Source organism: Balaenoptera ricei, chromosome 12 (genome assembly GCF_028023285.1).
Source record: "Balaenoptera ricei isolate mBalRic1 chromosome 12, mBalRic1.hap2, whole genome shotgun sequence".
NCBI lineage: Eukaryota > Metazoa > Chordata > Mammalia > Artiodactyla > Balaenopteridae > Balaenoptera > Balaenoptera ricei.
In genome coordinates this window covers 33,533,376-33,547,366 of record NC_082650.1, presented here as the reverse complement: position 1 = coordinate 33,547,366, position 13,991 = coordinate 33,533,376, and the positions used below count along the sequence as shown (strand labels likewise).

The 13,991-nt window shown below is 37.9% G+C and overlaps 1 protein-coding gene across 1 annotated transcript in view; it reads left to right on the top strand.

The window, feature by feature from the left end:
- Positions 1–13,255, top strand: part of LAMA2 (laminin subunit alpha 2) — a 623,785-nt gene extending 610,530 nt beyond the window's left edge. Inside the window, exons 62-65 of the mRNA XM_059941243.1 lie at positions 6,142–6,295; positions 8,762–8,892; positions 11,118–11,340; positions 12,884–13,255. Coding sequence (XP_059797226.1) covers positions 6,142–6,295; positions 8,762–8,892; positions 11,118–11,340; positions 12,884–13,041 — 666 coding nt within the window. The 3' untranslated portion in view covers positions 13,042–13,255. The remainder of the gene's footprint in view (positions 1–6,141; positions 6,296–8,761; positions 8,893–11,117; positions 11,341–12,883) is intronic.
- Positions 13,256–13,991: the final 736 nt, after the last annotated feature.

The following is a 13,991-nucleotide window of genomic DNA, read 5'->3' as shown; positions in this document are numbered from 1 at the left end:
AAAGCTGGAGTAGCTATACTCATATCAGATAAAAGAGACTTTAAAATAAAGAATGTTACAAGAGACAAGGAAGGACACTACATAATGATCAAGGGATCAATCCAAGAAGAAGATATAACAATTATAAATATATATGCACCAACCATAGGAGCACCTCAATACATAAGGCAACTGCTAACAGCTATAAAAGAGGAAATCGACAGTAACACAGTAATAGTGGGGGACTTTAACACCTCACTTACACCAATGGACAGAACATCCAAAATGAAAATAAATAAGGAAACAGAAGTTTTAAATGACACAATAGACCAGATATCTTTAATTGATATTTATAGGACATTCCATCCAAAAACAGCAGATTACACTTTCTTCTCAAGTGCGCATGGAACATTCTCCAGGATAGATCACATCTTGGGGCACAAATCAAGCCTCAGTAAATTTAAGAAAATTGAAATCATATCAAGCATCTTTTCTGACCACAACGCTATGAGATTAGAAATGAATTACAGGGAAAAAAACATAAAAAACACAAACACATGGAGGCTAAACAATACGTTACTAAATAACCAAGAGAGCACTGAAGAAATCAAAGAGGAAATCAAAAAATACCTTGAGACAAATGACAATGAAAACACGACGATCCAAAACCTATGGGATGCAGCAAAAGCAGTTCTAAGAGGGAGGTTTATAGCTATACAAGCCTACCTCAAGAAACAAGAAAAATCTCAAGTAAACAATCTAACCTTACACCTAAAGGAACTAGAGAAAGAAGAACAAACAAAACCCAAAGTTAGCAGAACGAAAGAAATCATAAAGATCAGAGCAAAAATAAATGAAATAGAAACAAAGAAAACAATAGCAAAGATCAATAAAACAAAAAGCTGGTTCTTGGAGAAGATAAACAAAATTGATAAGCCATTAGCCAGACTCATCAAGAAAAAGAGGGAGAGCACTCAAATCAATAAAATTAGAAATGAAAAAGGAGAAGTTACAACAGACACCGCAGAAATACAAAGCATCCTAAGAGACTACTACAAGCAACTCTATGCCAATGAAATGGAAAAACCTGGAAGAAATGCACAAATGCTTAGAAAGGTATAACCTTCCAAGACTGAACCAGGAAGAAACAGAAAATATGAACAGACCAATCACAAGTAATGAAATTGAAACTGTGATTAAAAATCTTCCAACAAACAAAAGTCCAGGACCAGATGGCTTCACAGGTGAATTCTATCAAACATTTAGAGAAGAGCTAACACCCATGCTTCTCAAACTCTTCCAAAAAACTGCAGAGGAAGGAACACTCCCAAACTCATTCTATCAGGCCACCATCACCCTGATACCAAAATCAGACAAAGATACTACAAAAAAAGAAAATTAGAGACCAATATCACTGATGAATATAGATGCAAAAATCCTCAACAAAATACTAGCAAACAGAATCCAACAACACATTAAAAGGATCATACACCATGATCAAGTGGGATTTATCCCAGGGATGGAAGGATTCTTCAATATACGCAAATCAATCAATGTGATACACCATATTAACAAATTGAAGAATAAAAACCATATGATCATCTCAATAGATGTAGAAAAAGCTTTTGACAAAATTCAACACCCATTTATGATAGAAACTCTCCAGAAAGTGGGCATAGAGGGAACCTACCTCAACATAATAAAGGCCATGTACGACAAACCCACAGCAAACATCATTCTCAATGGTGAAAACCTGAAAGCATTTCCTCTAAGATCAGGAACGAGACAAGGATGTCCACTCTCACCACTATTATTCAACATAGTTTTGGAAGTCCTAGCCATGGCAATCAGAGAAGAAAAAGAAATAAAAGGAATCCAAATCGGAAAAGAAGAAGTAAAACTGTCACTGTTTGCAGATGACATGATACTATACATAGAGAATCCTAAAACTGCCACCAGAAAACTACTAGAGCTAATCAATGAATTTGGTAAAGTTGCAGGACACAAAATTAATGCACAGAAATCTCTTGCATTCTTATACACTAATGGTGAAAAATCTGAAAGAGAAATTATGGAAACACTCCCATTTACCATTGCAACAAAAAGAATAAAATACCTAGGAATAAACCTACCTAGGGAGACAAAAGACCTGTATGCAGAAAACTATAAGACACTGATGAAAGAAATTAAAGATGATACAAACAGATGGAGAGACATACCATGTTCTTGGATTGGAAGAATCAATATTGTGAAAATGACTATACTAACCATAGCAATCTACAGATTCAAAGCAATCCCTATCAAATTACCAATGGCATTTTTTTACAGAACTAGAACAAATCATCTTAAAATTTGTATGGAGACACAAAAGACCCTGAATAGCCAAAGCAGTCTTGAGGGAAAAAATGGAGCTGGAGGAATCAGACTCCCTGACTTCAGACTATACTACAAAGCTACAGTAATCAAGACAATATGGTACTGGCACAAAAACAGAAACATAGATCAATGGAACAAGATAGAAAGCCCAGAGATAAACCCATGCACCTATGGTCAACTAATCTATGACAAAGGAGGCAAAGATATACAATGGAGAAGACAGTCTCTTCAATAAGTGGTGCTGGGAAAACTGGACAGCTACATTTAAAAGAATGAAATTAGAATACTTCCTAACACCATACACAAAAATAAACTCAAAATGGATTCAAGACCTAAATGTAAGACCGGACACTATAAAACTCTTAGAGGAAAACATAGGAAGAACACTCTTTGACATAAATCACAGCAAGATCTTTTTTGATCCACCTCCTAGAGTAATGGAAATAAAAACAAAAATAAACAAATGGGACCTAATGAAACTTCAAAGCTTTTGCACAGCAAAGGAAACCATAAACAAGACGAAAAGACAACCCTCAGAATGGGAGAAAATATTTGCAAACGAATCAATGGACAAAGGATTAATCTTCAAAATATATAAACAGCTCATTCAGCTCAATATTAAAGAAACAAACAACCCAATCCAAAAATGGGCAGAAGACCTAAATAGACATTTCTCCAAAGAAGACATACAGATGGCCAAGAAGCACATGAAAAGCTGCTCAACATCACTAATTATTAGAGAAATGGAAATCAAAACTACAATGAGGTATCACCTCACACCAGTTAGAATGGGCATCATCAGAAAATCTACAAACAACAAATGCTGGAGAGGCTGTGGAGAAAAGGGAACCCTCTTGCACTGTTGATGGGAATGTAAATTGATACAGCCACTATGGAGAACAATATGGTGGTTCCTTAAAGAACTAAAAATAGAATTACCATATGATCCAGCAATCCCACTACTGGGCATATACCCAGAGAAAACCGTAATTCAAAAAGACACATGCACCCCAATATTCATTGCAGCACTATTTACAATAGCCAGGTCATGGAAGCAACCTAAATGCCCATTGACAGACGAATGGATAAAGAAGTTGTGGTACATATATACAGTGGAATATTACTCAGCCATAAAAAGGAACGAAATTGAGTCATTAGTTGAGACGTGGATGGATCTAGAGACTGTCATACAGAGTGAAGTAAGTCAGAAAGAGAAAAACAATTATCGTATATTAACACATGTATGTGGAACCTAGAAAAATGGTACAGATGAACCAGTTTGCAGGGCAGAAGTTGAGACACAGATGTAGAGAACAAACGTATGGACACCAACGGGGGAAAACTGCGGTGGGGTGGGGATGGTGGTGTGCTGAATTGGGCGATTGGGATTGACATGTATACAGTGATGATTAAAAAATAATAATAAATAAATAAATAAATAAATAAAAACAAGTTACTACTGTACAGCACAGGGCACTATATTCAGTATCCTGTGATACACCATCATGGAAAAGAATATGAAAAATAATGTATATATATGTATAACTGAATCACTTTGCTGTCCAGCAAAAATTAACACATTGTAAGTCAACTATACTTCAATAAAAAAAAATAAAAAGTTGTCTCAAAAAAAAAAAAAAGAAAGCACTAAGACAACAAGGAAGATGATAATGATGATACTGTTTCAGGACTAGAGATTTAGCAAATATTGAGAGATGCAGTATCTAGAGCAGTGATCCCCAACCTTTTTGGCACCAGGGACCTGTTTTGTGGAAGACAGTTTTCCCACAGACCCAGTGCGGGGAGGTGGAGTGGCACAGGGTGGTTTTGGGATGATTCAAGTGCATTACATTTATTGTGCACTTTATTTCTATTATTGTTACATTGTAATATATAATGAAATAATTATACAACTCACCATAATGCAGAATCAGTGGGAGCCCTGAGCTTGTTTTCCTGCAACTAGATGGTCCCGTCTGGGGGTGATGGGAGACAGTGACACCCGAAGTGTGTTGCTTATGTCCAGTCTACTCCGTAAGATGCAGCTTCATTGTCACTTGCCACTCACTGATAGGGTTTTGATATGAGTCTGCAAGCAACTGATTTATTATGGTCTCTGTGCATTCAAACCTCTCTGCTAATGATAACCTGTATTTGCAGCCGCTCCCCAGTGCTAGCGTCACCGCCTCAGCTCCACCTCAGATCATCAGGCATTAGATTCTCATAAGGAGCACGCAACCCAGATCCCCTGCATGTGCAGTTCGGTAGGGTTCACACTCCTATGAGAATCTAATGCCACCACTGACTTGACAGGAGGCGGAGCTCAGGCAGAAATGCAAGCGATGGGGAGTGGCTGTAAATACAGATGAAGCTTCACTCACTCTCCCACCCCTCACCTCCTGCTGTGCGGCCCAGTTCCTAACAGGCCACGGACCAGTACCGTGGGGATTGGGGATCCCTGATCTAGAGTACTGTTATCCAGAACTGGAGTCAGAATGTAAAGTCCTCACAAATTTTGCAAATCAGTATTCACAAAATAATTTTTTGTCAGACCATGTGTCCTGGTTGGCTTTGGAAAGCATTCTTTTAAGGAGCACAGGGGATTAGTGTTTTTAGAAAATGCACTACACACAAGTGTGATTCATTTCTATGCTCAAATTAGAACACGTGATGATGTAGAGTTGTTCTTCATCAAAGACAATTGTTCATGATGGTTACAATTCACAGTATTTGGCTCCTCTTGTGGAGTATTACTTCCCCTTCATAGCTATTGGCTATGCTACGCAGGTCAATCAAAATGAGAGTCTCTGAACAGAGAGTGGCAAGAGTGACTAACTTGCATGCCTTAACCCAGATGAAATATAATGAAGCAGAGTATGACTGATTTATTTCTAAAGTCCCTAAACTTTGAATGTTTCATGCAAGCTTTCAAGTTTCATGTGTATGTGCATTTTCTTAGGAAAGTATCCACTGCTTTCCTTAGATTTTCATAAGGAAGAAGCACTGAACCAAACCTAATTATCTTTTCAAGTAGAATTTGAACATAGATTGCAAAAAAAATGTATATATAGTAAGGTTAATAAACTGTTACTAGAAACATGAAATAGAAGCATAAGAGACTAATTAAATGTTACAATTTCCATAGGGGGCCCAGAGTTCTGTCAAACCAGTGGTCCCACTAGAGACGTAGTGTGCAGTATTTAGAATATCAAAACAATCATATTCCAGGCTAGATACATCCTAGTTCAGTGGTCCCCAACCTTTTTGGCACCAGGGACCAGTTTTGTGGAAGACAATTTTTCCACGGACCGTGGGGCAGGGGAGATGGTTTGGGGGTGATTCAAGCGCATTACATTTATTGTGCACTTTATTTCTATTATTATTACATTGTAATATATAATGAAATAATTATACAACTCACCATAATGCTGACAGGAGGCGGAGCTCAGGTGGTAATGCGAGCGATGGGGACCGGCTGTAAATACAGATGAAGCTTCACTCGTTCACCCACCCCTCATCTCCTGCTGGGCGGCCCGGTTCCTAACAGGCCAGTCTGCTGCCTGGGGGATGGGGACCGCTGTCTTAGCTGCGAAGCACAACACCGGATTCTCTGCACCCGTGCTCTGAAGCCTGGGGTGATGGTGCCAATCCGGGCAGTTCTGGAGATGGCCTAGGACAATCGGCAGATGTTTATACACACAGAACACCCTACCAATGATTGCATTCCACATAAAGGCAAACTTCTGGTAAAACCCGATATGTGTTTCTTCTGACCTGAATATTTAGGTGACCTACAGCATTGATGGCTGCATCAGGAATCTTCAGGTGGCAGAAGCCCCTGCTGATCTTGAACAGCCAACCTCCAGCTACCGTGTCGGGACGTGTTTTGCAAATGCTCAGAAAGGAACATATTTTGATGGAACGGGTTTTGCCAAAGCAGGTGAGGTGCTTCCATGTCCTTTCTGTTGAATATTAACTAAGTCCAAATATTGACTTCTTGTTTGTGTGGGAAAATAAAAGTCCCTGGGGTCTGAAACTAGCATCCTTTGTTTAAACCAGAAATAAAAACTTTTAGAAGTAATAAAAAATGCCTCTTAAAGATTAATGTGTCCGATTCTGATAAGAACTCATAGAAGAAATAAAGTAAAAGGCTATTTGGCGAGTTTATTCCATCTCCTTCCCTGGAGATCGATAATAGCAAAATAAATGTAATTCTGCAAGAAGGCTCATAGTTTATATTATGTAATGTATCTACTTTCCATATTTCCCCATCTACCTTTCTTTCTGGAGATGAGGTAGCATTTTCCTTTCTTCCTCTGTTCAATTCCTTGCAAGTTTCCATTTCATACTCTCCCCTCACACACACAATGCACACATACTGGTGCCCATTTCTTGCTGATGGTAATGATGACTGGCACCTTTCCCTGACTTTCTTTTAGTATCTCCCCCGTTCCAGTGAGCATTTTCAGTGCAGGTCTGGATCACTGACAGTGAATGTACAATTTGGAAAGAAAAATATGAAATAACTTGTACATAATAACAAAAAAATCTGACATTAACATACTTTAAGATAGAATCAGTCCTATGGTTACCATAGGAACATGCATTTGCTCGTTAGAAAAAAATTAATGAGTACATAATATGTAGAAGTTAACATGGGAAACAGAAGTAAATAAGATGTCATCTCCTTCCTTCAAGAACATGCTATCGATAGATAAGATTCTTTATGCTCAGAAATCACAAGAAGACAAGTAAAAAATAACTAGAAACTGTAGAAGACACACAAGCAAGTTTCTGTGGATATTTTAAGGAAACATTAATTTGGGGAAATCAGGAAGGGTTTTATGGAGGAATTGACATTTGAGGTAGGTTTAAAAGATGAGCTGAACACACATGCAAAGGTTGGAGACGGAAGAGCAGGGCCCTCCAACAGGGGATACGTGGGAAATTTCCCCTGTGCAGAAGCAGAAAACAGAGAAACACAGGATATGTTAAATATTGAAATGTTGGAGGTTATGTTGAACCCCAAATTCCATGTTCTGTGAAAGCCCAAAGCTTTTCTCAAGTTTTCTGCAAATTCAGATAGCTGGCATTAGCTTCGTCAAATTGATGGCAAGCTTCAGCTTCAACTTCTGCAGTTAACAGATTAACTTACCATCCTGCCTGGGCTCTTTTGGTTCGAGATCAAACTGGACCAGAAAATTAGCCACTTCCCCAGTTTCCAATAACTCCTGCCATCACCTCAACACACAGTGTAATACAATCTATGTAAGACTTGGGTGGTCAGAGGAGGTTACATTACTGGAAAATATACAACTTCAATTTAAACCTTTGACACCTTTGTGCTTAAAAGCTTTCCAGCTACCCAGTTTCTGGGGGTTTAATAGCTTCTTCACTCCCCCTATCCTCTGCTGAATGGCTTCATGTTATTTCTCTCTTTTCCTTATCCTCCTTTCAGGAACAGAAACAAAATCATTGTTTTATTTTGCAGAAAACTCCAGCTTCTTCTACCCTTTATTCTTAAAATCTGCCCTAAGCCCGTCTTTGTCCATTCAAACTCATCAAGGTTCTCAGTAGAAAAAAAAAAGTCTTTCACATAACAGCTGCCTCCCTTCATTGGAGATAGTTGTGGTTACACATAGCATTTATTTCGTGCTTAATAAATAGGAGACCTGGAAAAAATTTCTATGAGTTTTCCTCTAATATTTCATGCAGGTCTAGACTAGCCTGATCTTAATGGAGCACTTTGTTTCTAAGAAGCATGTCTTAAATACTTGCTATAAGATTAAGTAAACCAATGAATCAAATATGGAAAATTATAGAGAAAAGACTTAACTTGATGAACTAGAAAAGTCTATTTATGTCCCAGAATCTTATCCTTCAAAATTGTATTTGTAATTCCTTTCTTTATAAATAAAATGTTTGGGGATATTTGAGCCCTTTCAGATCATCGTGGTACCATTTAGAGTGCCCCAGTAAAATTTTACTGAATAATCATTGAAATGCTTGACTTCATCCAGCAGCAAGACTTCTGACAAGCACACCTGGCCGTGAGATTCTTTGAGTCAATCTTAGTCTGCGTTCATTCATTCATTCATTCATTCATTCAACAAATATATATTCAACCTCCACCATGTGTCAAATACTTTGGTAAGCCCAAGAATAAAACGGTGAGCAATATAGACAAAGTCCTTGCCCTCACAGAATTTATATTCTAGGAAAGAAGGCAGCCAAGAAAATAAGCAATAACTATAAATGGTGGAGGTGTAGGCCATATGAAAGTCTGGAACTTATAGTTGTCTAACACATGAATTGAAAGCTAATAAAACCATTGCATTGTACAAATTTGAATTAACAATTCCTAAACTCTAATCCACAATTTTTTAAAAATGTTTTCATTTTACAGTTGATGGGTTCAAAGTAGGATTGGACCTTCTTGTAGAATTTGAATTCCGCACAACTAGAACCACTGGAGTTCTTCTGGGAATCAGCAGCCAGAAAATGGATGGAATGGGTATTGAAATGATTGCTGAAAAGGTGGGCATCAGCTGTCTAAATATTTCTGCTCTCTTCACGATACTGTCGTTTCCATGTAGAAAGCTCTATTTTTTTTTTAACATCTTTATTGGAGTATAATTGCTTTACAATGTTGTGTTAGTTTCTGCTTTATAACAAAGTGAATCAGCTATATGTGTACATATATCCCCATATCTCCTCCCTCTTGCGTCTCTCTCCCACTCTCCCTATCCCACCCCTCTAGGTGGTCACAAAGCACCGAGCTGATCTCCCTGTGCTATGCGGCTGCTTCCCACTAGCTATCTATCTTACATTTGGTAGTGTATACATGTCAGTGCTACTCTCACTTCGTCCCAGCTTACCCTTCCCCCTCCCCGTGTCCTCAAGTCCATTCTCTACGTCTGCTCTGTTTTGAAGCCTTGCTCTTGTCTTTGTTGGGAGAAAGCTAGATTGTATCTTTTCATCCTTCTGGATTATCTCAATTCTTGTGTGTTTTCAACACACTTATTCGTAGACCAGTGTAAACTTTAAATGTGCTAATTCTACGGTAAGCCAACTGTGCTAATAATGGCCTAAAGTGGTTTTGGATCTCAAGCTAGTTACTACGTGGCTAAAAGTAAAGTTATTCTCCTCTTTATGAATCCATGCTCTATGAAACTATCAATTCCAGTGGGAAAAAAAGGGCTTAGGTTGTCTAAAATCAGTCTTTGCCTCTTATAACAGGGTAGGCACCTCTCAGAAATGAAGATGTCTAGCTGACATATTGATTTCTCAATTTATTTAAAAGCATCCACATACCATTGCACAATAGAACAAATTTATAATAAAGTTATATTAGTAGAATATAAAGTATTGTGCCAGTTTGCTCACAATGGATAATCTAATTCTAACTGCCTTTTCTGTCCCTACTTGCTTATGAGCGGCAACCAGCAGTGAGATAACCAGTTTTCATGTACTTTGTACTATAGGGCACAGATAAAAAGAGGACGGCAAAGCAAGAAATTTCACAAGTTTCCTATCTGCCTTTTCAACAGGAATCATACTTCAGCTCTGTTCACATTTCCACTCCTAGGGTGCCTTTGCCTCCCAAGAAGAAAAACCACACACTGACCTACAATACGCTTTCCTTATCCTCTTCCCTCCTTCCTCTCAGTCTTCAAACCATCCTCAAAGGCAGTAAAGCAAAAAGATCCAGGAGCACAGAGACAAAAAGGGGGAATAAGCAACACTTAAGAGTTTTGCCAGATTTTCAACACACAGTTTCACTGCATCTTGTCAGTGTAGCTCGTCACCTGATTATAAGCACAGTTCCCTGCAACTTGTCAGGGTGTCAGGTTCCATCACAGTGCATATGGATTTCTCACCAAGCTCTTCTTATATGCCAAATTCCCTTGTTACAGATTTCACCGAATATAGTACAATCTTAACTAATATTTACATCACTGTATAGTTTACAAACTTTTCACCTATTTACTTGCACTTTTAATCTTCTTTTTTAAACCCCGATTTCTTTTCTTTTACCTTGTCAAATGTTTTGCCAAACTGACTGTTTTTAATGTTTCAGTATGTTTCTTTTCTTCATCAGCTTCAAAAGAATTCTGCAATCTCAAGTTTCAGGGCCCATTCTGCGTTACTAAAAACAGATTTTTCTCATTTAGACAAGAACTCCTAGTCTAAGTTCTTCATTGTTAAGAACTGAACTGGCCTTCTGGCTCAAAGGCTTTGGTAACTGTGACATGAAACTTGCCCCAAAATGTACTCTCAATCCTATATATAAAATAGATTCCGTGAAGGAAAAAACATACAATTAAAACTCAAAATCTTAAATTTTAAAAAAAAATTATCCTTTCAAATGAATTTGTAAACCAGATTCCTAAGAACTCCCACACTCTGAAAAGATCTGTGGTAGAATTTTTCCCAGTGTATACTACATCCTTTTTTGTCACCTGGCCTCAAATTGTATTTCACATTTTCTGAAAGCAGAGTTAGTTATTACCAGCCTCATACGTCTTGCCTATTGCTCCCAACAATGTCCGAAAGTAAAGAGCATAATTTGTGACTCCTGGTTATTAAATCTGCATTTTAATTTCTGTCAAGTTTTTTTTTTTTAATTTAATATGCCTAAGTTACATTCATTTTAAACTATTTCAGCTAATGACTTTCCTAGAGATAATTTTTACTTTGTGAACCACCATGACACCCTTCCAATGAAACCATCTGTGGCTGTTCAATGTCCTGCTTTCTAGCTTATGTTTCATGTGGACAATGGCGCCGGCCGATTCACTGCTGTCTATGATGCTGGGATCCCAGGGTATCTGTGTGATGGACAGTGGCATAAAGTCACGGCCAACAAGGTCAAGCACCGAATCGAGCTGACAGTAGATGGGAACCAGGTGGAAGCCCAGAGCCCAAATCTAGCATCTACATCCGCTGATACAAATGACCCCGTGTTTGTTGGAGGGTTCCCAGGTGAGTGTTGCCTACCCCATCAAGAATATCTTTGCTCTGTTTTGTTAGTGGTTTTGAACACATTTATATTCTATAAATACGTCCAAGAATGTGTGCTTAAGTAAACTTGCTTCCTAGCTTTAGAATCTGCTCCAATAAATAATACATTATCTGACATTTCTAGTGTGTAAAATGAGCATTTTACTTATATAAACCTCATGGGACTGAACTTTTCATGATTGCCTCCAAAATTTCATTCGTGGGGAGATGGAGGCTAGAGGAAATGAATTTGGCTTATAAAAGATTTGAGGCATTTAACAGCAATCAGGGCCAGAATTGGTGTTCTTTCTCATTTTTTAAAAATTAATATACCAGAGGAATCATAAAATGTTATGGAACTTATTTCCTCAAGTTCTGGAAATCATTGGGTTAAACATAGCTAATTTCCCCTTTAGGCTATTATAGAGTTTATATTACAAAGAAACCCAAGCAATAAATCTGCATTCAAAAATACCGCTCCAGCACATTAAATATAGCATGTGAACCACAGAGAGTTACCTAAAGTGCCTATAAACAAGAGTGCCCAATTTGATAAGAAGTAAGCCAAGAGCCTCTTAATAAATACTGTAATAACGCAGACTCCTGGAATGGTCTTTCAGTATTTTGGCAAGAGAAACCTTTGTCCCCATTTATATAGAGCTCGTCTCCTTAACAAAACAAGCAAAATGTATATTCAGCAGCAGTTGATGATGGAAAAGATATAGAAGTCATGGGGACCAATTCTGAGTTCCTCTTTCCAAAATTGCTCCTGGGTTTTTGAAAATATCTCCTTCTGGGAATTCCCTGGCCGTCCAGTGGTTAGGACTCCGTGCTTCCACTGTAGAGAGCATGGATTCGATCCCTGGTGGGTCGGAGAACTAAGATCCTGCATGCCTCATGGCGCAGCCAAAAAAAAAAAATATTTTTTTTCGGAGACAAAAAAAAAAAAGAAAATATCTCCTTCTGCTTCAATCAGGATAAACCCCAAGGTATTATGAAGGAGATAATATACTTCGCCATTTACAGTCTGTCTACGAAATGGGATCTTAGCACCTAGTAGTCCTGCTAAAAGAAGGGACTCTCTCCTTAAGAAGAGAAAGATTTTGTGTGAGTTCACAACAAACTTAACCATTTGGGATTTATCTTTACAATGGAAGAAAGTAATAAAGTCACCATTAAAAGTCCATGTCCTAATTCAGTACTTAAAGTATTTGATCAGTCACTTTGGTTCATTAAATAAAATTTAATAATTTTAATTCACAACTGTAAACTTGTCCCTTCCAAACCAAATTCTTTGATGTCTTCAAATGTGTAATTGTAGATGTCTCCATATTTCATAATACATAACTATAAAAAAGTTGATGTTTCTCTACCAGTTTAACTGTTAGTAAAGCTAAGAACAAAATCACTAACTTTACATAAAATAGCATTCCAATTGCATCTTAAGCTAACAGCTGACTTTGAAGCATGCTCTTAACATAGTAGCTGAATTTCAAAACTGAGCCCTCCTTGCTTGGTTTTTCAGAGGGCCTCAACCAGTTTGGCCTGACAACCAACATTCGTTTCCGAGGTTGCATCCGATCCCTAAGGCTCACCAAAGGCACGGGAAAGCCATTGGAGGTGAATTTTGCCAAGGCCCTGGAACTAAGGGGTGTTCAACCTGTATCATGCCCAGCCAACTAATAAAAATAAGTTCAACACCAAGAAGGTCCTCCAAAACAACCGTATCAAGTAAAACAAATGTATTTTACTTATGTATGTTATTAAAACTAATTTGTGCATGCATATTAAATTCCTTCTATATTCTGATGGTGCTAATTCAGATCCCAGACTGAATTTTAATTCAAGTTCTTTCTCAAGTCCATAAATATTAAACCATTTACTGCATTCTAAAAAATTGCTTGTTTTGCGTGATTTTAAGGATAAAAGGCAACTGATCATAAATTGTTGAATTTGCAACATGCCCTGGAGTCATCTCAAGAAGAGCTCAGATGTAATTTGTGAACGCAACACTTTTCTTACTAACTCCTGTTAATACTTCTGTCATTCTTTTTCCATGTATGTCAGCTTTGGCTTTCTGTCGTGGCCACTGAAAACACAGTGGGTTTGGGGTGTGTGATGGGAGGAAATGAGCTCCCTTTCCCCGTGTTTGCGAAAAGCATTAGCAAATCATTTCCCTGATCCAGATTCATTATTGGAGGATTTAACTAGCCACATGAATGGATACCTTTTTAGGCTTAAGGTGGAAAGTATAGATCAGATTCAGGCCAGAGAGCTTAATTACTTGACTTGCTTGTTTGATGATGATTTATAGGCTTTGGGGAGACACCAGAACCAAGCTCCAGAATGACAATTTAGCACACATTTGATACTACAGTATTGAGGCTCTGGACTCTTTAAGTTTCCAGTGACTATCACAATTTACAGAGGAAAATCACAGAGGAATAATGCTGAAATGCAGTTTTTACCTATCAGGAAACAACAAAGCTGAAACTTAAAAGGCATACACCATTGGGTCTTTTTGAGTTGCAATTTAACCTAACAAATTAATTTCCTAAAAACTTGCTGTGTTTTGTCCTTCTTTTACCCACTATTTCAATCATCTTCAAAGGGATCTGTGAGAAGACAGGCCT